This window comes from Carlito syrichta, unplaced genomic scaffold (assembly GCF_000164805.1).
Source record: "Carlito syrichta isolate Samal-C Ts95f unplaced genomic scaffold, Tarsius_syrichta-2.0.1 Scaffold143822, whole genome shotgun sequence".
NCBI classification, from domain to species: domain Eukaryota; kingdom Metazoa; phylum Chordata; class Mammalia; order Primates; family Tarsiidae; genus Carlito; species Carlito syrichta.
Genome location: NW_007087918.1, coordinates 7,561 through 16,036, shown reverse-complemented (window position 1 = coordinate 16,036; position 8,476 = coordinate 7,561). Strand labels below are relative to the sequence as shown.

General features: G+C 47.0%; 1 protein-coding gene across 1 annotated transcript in view; it reads left to right on the top strand.

Annotated features, from left to right (window-relative positions):
* Positions 1-6,333, top strand: part of A2ML1 (alpha-2-macroglobulin like 1) — a 54,832-nt gene extending 48,499 nt beyond the window's left edge. The window contains exons 34-36 of the mRNA XM_008050317.2: positions 3,512-3,614; positions 4,755-4,796; positions 6,157-6,333. Coding sequence (XP_008048508.1) covers positions 3,512-3,614; positions 4,755-4,795 — 144 coding nt within the window. The 3' untranslated portion in view covers position 4,796; positions 6,157-6,333. The remainder of the gene's footprint in view (positions 1-3,511; positions 3,615-4,754; positions 4,797-6,156) is intronic.
* Positions 6,334-8,476: the final 2,143 nt, after the last annotated feature.

Sequence of the window (8,476 nt, the reverse complement as noted above, 5' to 3'; positions counted from 1 at the left end):
AGCCGGGCGTGGTAGCGCGCGCCTGTAGTTCCAGCTACTTGGAAGGCTGAGGCTGAAGGACTGCCGGAGCCCAGCGGGTTGAGGCTGCGGTGGCCGGGAGCGTGCCACTGCACTCTAACCTGGGCGACAGAGTGGGACTCCAACTCAAAAATAAATAAATAAATAAAACAATAATAACTCACTGCATCTTAATATAAGTAACATTTTGGAAAAATAACTATTTTCCAAAACAAAAAAAATAGAAGCCGAGCTCAGTGGCTCAGCCTGTAATCCCGCGCCTTTGGGAGGCTAAGGTCAGTGGATTACCTGAGCCCGCGGGTTCGAGATCCACCTGGGCGGCGAGACCACATCTCTACAATAAATCAAAAAATCAGCCGGACGTGGTAGCACATGCCTGTAATTCCGGCTACTCGGAAGGCTGAGGCGGAAGGATCGCCGGAGCTCAGCAGGTCGAGGCTGCGGTGGCTGGGAGCGGCCACTGCACTCCAGTCTGGGTGACAGAGTGAGACTCCAACTCAAAAATAAATAAAATAATTAAAAACAAAAAAATAAAAAAAAATAGAAAATAGTAGCATTGTTTTACATTTTTTATGTTAATATCTGCTTAATCAAAAAGAATGAACTTTTCCTATTTACTTCTGCATTCAATCTGTTGGACTATTACACATCAAGTCACCTCTGATAGCTCCCCTGGACACTTATAACAGAATGAGAATGTAAAGAGCAAATAATGTCTTAGTGTTACTCTGAAAATAATTCTGATCTCTCAGACCCCCTGGGCTCAGGCAATCCTCTTGCCTCTGCCTTAGATTTTCCATTTATTAATTTATTGATTTATTCAATAAATATTTACTGAGCAACCAATATATGCCAGTCACTCTGCTAAGTGATGGAGATATAGCAATGAAAACAACAGATGGCCGGGTGCGGTGACTCACACCTATAATCCCATCACTTTGGTAGGCTGAGGTAAGAGGATTGCCTGAGCCCATAGGTTCGAGACCAGCCTGGGCAACTTGGTGAGACCTCATCTCTACAGTAAATCCAAAAATTAGCCAGATGTGATGGCACAGGCCTGTAGTTCCAGCTACTTGGAGGAAGAGGGGAAGGATCACCTGAGGCCAGCAAAGTCGAGACTGTGGTGGCTGTGAGCGTGCCACTGTACTCCAGCCTGGGTGACAGAGTGAGAATCCAACTCAAAAAGAAAACAACAGACATGATCCCTGCCCTCAAGGAGCTGATATTCTAGTAGAGAGACAATATCCAAGTTTTTAAAAATTACATATATAGACTGGGCTTGGTGGCTCAGCCTGTAATCCCAGCACTTTGGGCGGCCAAGGCGAATGGATTGCCTGAGCCCGCGGGTTCGAGACCTGCCCAGGCAATTTGGCGAAACCTTGTCTCTACAATAAATCAAAAATTAGCCAGGTGTGGTAGTACGCATCTGTCGTTCCGGCTACGTGGAAGGCTGAGGCGGGAGGATCACTTGAACCCAGCAGGTCAAGGCTGCGGTGTCCGGGAGCGTGCCACTGGACTCCAGTCTGGGTGACAGAGTGAGACTCCAACTCAAAAAAAAAATTACATATGTAAGTGTGCATACACTTACATTTTTTTTTCTTTTCCTTTTTTTTTGAGTTGGAGTCTCACTCTGTCACCCTGGCTGGAGTGCACTGGCATGCTCACGGCCACTGCAGCCTCGACCTGCTAGGGTCAGGCAATCCTTCCACCTCAGCCTTCCAAGTAGCTGGAACTACAGACACCTGCCATCACACCCAGTTAATTTTTTGATTTGTTGTAGAGATGAGGTCTCACCAAGTTGCCCAGGCTGGTCTCAAACCCGTGGGCTCAGACAATCCTCTTGCCTTGGCCTACCAAAGTGCTGGAATTTTAGGCGTGAGCCACTGCCCCGGCCTACTTTTTATCTATAATGATAAATGCTATGCCGGATGAGGGGTTTAAGAGTGCTGGGGGATGCTTGGAAGGCTGGGGCGGAAGGATCGCTGGAGCCCAGCAGTTTGAGGCTGCGGTGGCCGGGAGTGGCCACTGCATTCCAGTCTGGGTGACAGAGTGAGACTCCAGCTCAAACAAACAAACAAACAAACAAACAAACAAAAAACCAAACAAACAAAAAAAGAGTGCTGGGGGAGCCAGCTCAGTGGTTCAGCCTGTAATGCCGCGCTTTGGGAGGCCGTAGTGAGTGGATTGCCTGAGCCCGTGGGTTCGAGACCCACCTGGGCAACTTGGCGAGACCTCATCTCTACAATAAATCAAAAAATGAACCGGGCGTGGTAGCGTACACCTATAGTTCCAGCTACTTGGAAGGCTGAGGCGGAAGGATCACCGGAGCCCAGCAGGTCGAGGCTGCGGTGGCTGGGAGTGGCCACTGCACTCCAGTCTGGGTGACCGAGTGAGACTCCAACTCAAAAAAAAAAAAAAAAAAAAAAAAAGAGTGCTAGTGGAGCAAACCAGAGAAGTGGCTATTTTAAAATATGGTGGTCAAAAACAGCTTCTCTAAGGAAGTGTCATTGGATCAGAGACCTGATCAAAGAAAGAAAACCAGGCCAGGGACAGTGGCTTATGTCTATAATCCCAGCATTTTGGGAGGCTGAGATAACAGGATTGCCTGAGCCCATGGGTTTGAGACCAACCTGGGCAATTTGTTGAAACCTGATCTCTACAATAAATTAAAAAATTGGCTGGGTATGGTGGTGCGTGCCTGTAGTTCCAGCTACTTGGAAGGCTGAGGTGGAAGGATTGCCTGAGCCCAGCCGGTCGAGGCTGCAGTGGTCGTGAGCATGCCATTGCACTCCAGCCTGGACAACAGAGTGAGACTCTGACTCAAAAAAATAAAAAAGAAAGAAAGAAAAAGAAAACCAATAGGAAGAATAGAACTTTCTGAATAAAATGCAAATCTGTTTCTTTAGCTACTGTGACTAATTTAGTGGAAGAACCATGGATCAGGGAGGACCATGGACAGAGGGAACAAATTTAGAAGAAGGTCAAGGAGCAGCAGAACCCTAAGAAGAAAGAGCCAGAGCCAAAAGTGCGCAGGAAGCACTGTCTTTCAGGCTGGCATAGGGCAGAAGGGACAGGTAGAGGGTTTCAGGAAATCTGCATGAAGACAGCAAGAGTCTTTTTTTTTTTTTTTTTTTTGAGTTGGAGTCTCACTCGGTCGCCCAGACTGGAGTGCAGTGGCCGCTCCTGGCCACCGCAGCCTCGACCTGCTGGGCTCTGGCGATCCTTCCGCCTCAGCCTTCCAAAGAGCTGGAACTACAGGCACACGCTACCACGCCCGGCTAATTTTTTTGATTTATTGTAGAGATGAGGTCTCACTGCTCAGGCGGGTCTCGAACCCGCAGGCTCAGGCAATCCACTCACCTCAGCCTCCTAAAGGCGCGGGATTACAGGCTGAGCCACCCAGCCCGGCAGCAAGAGTCTTTTAACCCCACATTTCATAGAGTGTTATCTCCATTTTAGTTTTGATGAGATGTTTTGTCTGTTTGCCCTACAGCTCAGCGAGAAGACTCAGACCTACACCTTCACCATCAGCCAAAGCGTGCTGGTCACCAACCTGAAACCAGCAGCCATCAAAGTCTATGACTACTACCTGTTAGGTGAGAACTGAGATCTTACCTTCTTCTCTCAACTTACTTCTGCCTCATCGTTCATGGTGCTGTTCTTAGTTCTACAAATACTCCTTCTCAATCTAAGTAGCACATAATTGCGTTGCCTGCTCTTCCAAAACACTTTAATTCAATTGAACGCCTTTTTTTTTGTTGGAATTGGAGTCTCACTCTGTTGTCCAGATTGGAGTGCAGTAATACTATCATGGCTCACTGCAGCCCTGACCTCCTTGGGCTCAGGTGATCCTTCTGCCTTAGCCACTCAAAGAGCTGGGATTATAGGCACGCACCACCATGCCCTCCAAAGTTTTTTGTATTTTTGTAGAGACAAGGTCTTGCTATGTTGCCTAGGCTGGTCTTGAACTCCACGGCTCAAGCAATCCTCAAATCTTGGCCTCCCAAAGTGCTGGGATTACAGGCATGAGTCACTGTGTATGCCATTTTTAATCTTCTATACTAGAGATGCTCTATATGTGATAGGGAACATAGAACTTTGGAGTAAAATGCAAGTCTCTGTTTCTTTGGTCTCTTTGACTAATTTAGTGGTGGAATCATGGGTCAAGGTGGACCATGAGTAGAGGGAACCAGTTTACAAGCAGGCCAGGGAGCTGTAGAGGGATCATTGTTCTCAAAGAGTTATTTCTAGTAATTTTGCTATAATTAATAATTTGCAGCCAGGCGCGGTAGCTCAAGCCTATATTCCCAACACTTTGGTAGGCTGAGGTGAGAGGATTGCCAGAGCCCACAGGTTCGAGACCAGCCTGGGTAACTTGGCGAGACTTCATCTCTACAATAAACCAAAAAATTAACTGTTATGGTAGCATGCGCCTGTAGTTCCAGCTACTTGGAAGGTTGAAGCAGAAGGATCGCCTGAGCCCAGCAGATCGACGCTGCAATAGCCATGAGCGCGTCACTGCACTCTAGCCTGGGCGACAGAGTGAGACTCCAACTTAAATAATAATAATAATAATTTGTGACAACATGCAATTATTAGTGATCGAAACTTTCTTGTAATTCTGAATTTCTTGTAATTCCTCATAACCTGGGCTAAAGCAGTAGCTTCTATCAAACACTTTCTTTCTGAATGTATGAGGCCTTCTAAGTAATATTATGTATCATTTCATTTCACAGACGAACAGGCAACAATTCAATATTCTGATCCCTGTGAATGAGGTGAGTGCAGCAGAAAAAAGGCTAGAGTTTTGAGTTAGGATGGTGGTATTCGGAAGTTAGGTGGATCCTTTTTTGTTATTGTTATTGTCTTGTGGAAGCTTTTTTTTGTTGTTGAGACGGTGTCTCACTCTGTTGCCCAGGCCGGAGTGCAGTGGCATGCTCACGGCTACCACAGCCTCAACTTGCTGAGCTCCAGCGATCCTTCCACTTCAGCCTTCCAAGTAGCTAAAATTACAGGCGTACACTACTAGCCCAGCTGATTTTTTGATTTATTGTAGAGACGAGGTCTCACCATGTCGCCCAGGCTGGTCTTGAATTCGCGGGCTCAGGCAATCCTCTCACCTCAGCCTCTCAAAGTGCTGAGATAGTATAGACTTGAACCACCGTGCCCAGTTGTGGAAGCTTAATTTTGATAGAAAGTGGGCTTTCCTTTTTTTGTCCTAAATTTTTGAAGACAGCATAATAATCTCCATAATTCACAACAGAAAAAGCTAACGATGGCATTAAAAACAGCATTTTTTCCTATCATATTGAAAATAGATTTTTTCCTAATTATTTCTGTACATCTTTGTTATATAAAAATTACTGGCTGGGCACAGTGGCTCAAGCCTGTAATTCCAGCACTTTGGGAAGCCAAGGTGAGAGGACTGCCTGAGTTCAGGGGTTGAGACCCTACAATCTCTACAGTAAATCAAAAAATTAACAGGGCATAGTGGTGAGTGCCTGTAGTTCCAACTACTTGGAAGGCTGAGGTGGAAGGATCGCCTGAGTCCAGCAGGTCGAGACTGTGGTGGCTGTGAGTGTCACACTGCACTCCAGCCTGGGTGACAGAGTGAGACTCCAACTCAAAAAAAAAAAAAAAAAAAGCCAGGCTCAGTGGCTCAGTCTGTAATCCCAGCGCTTTGAGAGGCTGAGGTGAGTGGTATTGCCTGAGCTCACGGGTTCGAGACCCGCCTGGGCAACTTGGCAAGACCTCATCTCTACAATAAATCAAAAATTAGCCGGGCGTGGTAGCACGCACCTGTAGTTCCAGCTACTTGGAAGGCGGAGGTGGAAGGATCGCTGGAGCCCAGCAGGTGAGGCTGTGGTGGCCGGGAGCGGCCACTGCACTCCAGTCTGGGCGACGGAGTGAGACACTAACTCAAAAAAAAAAAAAAATTACTAAGATGAAGGCCAAGGTTGCCTGATTCCACACCTGTGAGATAGCACTAGTAGTAATCTAATCGTGCATTTGTAAGATTTTTTTTTCTATATTAGGTATGTCGGGTATCCTGACATCTGTATAGAAATAACTCTTCCCTAATTGTAAAGAGCTTCTGAGTATCATGATGTTGTCTTCTGGTTTTTCTTTGCTTTTTAGGAAAGAAGCTGGAAAGAGACTAAATAATCCTCTGTGACATTACTGGAGGGTAGAACTTTCTTCTGTCTCTTGAAGCAGAACTCATTCAACCAAATAATTTAATTTCTCTGACTAATAGATGGGTAACAGAAGAGCATGCCTAACCTCAGCTACTTTCTACTACCTCATGTGAGACGGAGTGGAGGCATTAGGTGGGAAAGTTCTTAGGGTGTGGTTTAGCTATTCTGTTTAGCCATTCAAGACTCTCCACACAGGAGTAGGTAGTAAAGGGTGAACTGCAAGTGATAAGAATGTCTTCCTGGAGTTTAAATCTAAGGGAAAATGTGCTTCAGGGCTTTGGGAGTAGGCTAAAAATAAATAAATGAATAAACAGAGTTTGAAAAGAAAATCTGTGCATTTGGTTCTGTGCATATTTTTTGGAATCCCAACAGTTCTCTTAAAAGTTGGTGATCGGCTGGGTTCAGTGACTCAGCCTGTAATCCCAGCACTTGGAAGGCCGAGGTGAGTGGATTGCCTGAACCCGTGGGTTCGAGACCAGCCCAGGGAATTTGGCGAGACCTCATCTCTACAATAAATCAAAATTTGACTGGGCATGGTAGAGCTTGCCTGTAGTTTCGGCTACTTGGAAGGCTGAGGTGGAAGGATCGCTGGAGCCCAGTGGGTCAAGGTTACGGTGGCTGGGAGCATTCCACTGCACTCCAGCCTAGGCGAGGGAGTGAGAATTCAACTCAAAAAAAACCCAAACAAACAAACTGGTGATCGACTGGTTGCGGTGGCTGAAGCCTGTAATCCCAACTCTTTGGGAGGCCGAGGCAAGAGGATTGTCTAGGCTGGGCTTAGTGGCTCAGCCTGTAATCCCAGCACTTTGGGAGGCCGAGGTGAGTGAATTGCCTGAGCCTAAGGGTTTGAGACCAACCTGGGCAACTTGGTGAGACCTCGTCTCTACAATAAATAAAAAAATAAGCTGGGCTCGGTGACTCAGCCTGTAATCCCGTGACTTTGGGAGGCTGAGGTGAGCGGATTGCCTGAGCGCGCGGGTTCGAGACCCACCTGGGCAACTTGGCGAGACCTCATCTCTACAACAAATCAAAAACTAGCCGGGCGTGGTAGTGCATGCCTGTAGTTCCAGCTACTTGGAAGGCTGAGGCGAAAAGATCGCTGGAGCCCAGCAGGTCGAGGTTGCGGTGGCCGGGAGTGGCCACTGCACTCCAGCCTGGGCGACAGAGTGAGACTCCAACTCAAAATAAATAAATAAATAAATAAATCAAAAAATAAGCCGGGCATGGTAGCATGTGCCTGTAGTTCCAGCTACTTGGAAGACGGAGGTGGAAGGACCACCTGAGCCCAGAAGGTAGAGGCTGCAGTGGCCATGAGTATGAGTGTGCCACTGCACTCCAGTCTGGGTGACAGAATGGACTCCAACTCAAAAAAAAAAAAAAAAAAAGATTGGTGATCATCCTTTAACAAAACCTCACAAATTGTCTTCTTCCTGAAACCTTTGACTCAGACTTCTCAAAGATGTAGGGTTAGACTAGAGAATTATGATGATGGGGCTGTGTATACCTGGCTCTCCCTGCCAGGCAAACAGTGATTGGTGACAAGAAAAGTGACCATAATGCCTTCTCATTTCTGTTTTTCTCCTGTGTGGCGCTCCTAGCTTTTCCCTACATGGGATTCCCTTCACTGTGTGAGCTCTTCCTTGGAGCAATGCTTTTGTTTTGGAAACAGTTTGGAGGCAAAGGGATAAGGAAAGTAATATGAATGATATTTTGGCTCTCCTGGATTGTAAACTGAATGAGTCAGGGAAAAGTACAGGAATCTCAGCACTTTAGGAGGCCGAGGCGAGAGGATTGACTGAGCTCGCGGGTTCGAGACCAGCTTGGGCAATTTGGTGAGACCTCATCTCTACAATAAATAAAAAAATTAGCCAGATGTAGTAGCACACGCCTGTAGTTCCAGCTACTTGGAAGGTTGAGGTGGAAGGATCACCTGAACCAAGGAGGTTGAGCCTGCGGTGGCCACGAGCGTGCCACTGCACTCCAGCCTCGGCAATAGTGAGACTCCAACTCAAAAAAAAAAAAAAAAGGTAAGAGGGCTGTTGTGAAAACCTCTCCCATTCACTAAAAGCTCCACCCTCATACATTTTGGGTCTGTAACTCTCACCAGAGCATCCCCTGTTTTGGAAGGAGGGGTGGTGATCCTCAAGACCTAAGAAGTTGTGTAGGTAGCTGGGCTCGGTGGCTCAGCCTGTAATCCCGCGCTTTGGGAGGCTGAGGTGAATGGATTGCCTGAGCCTGCAGATTCGAGACCCGCCTGGGCA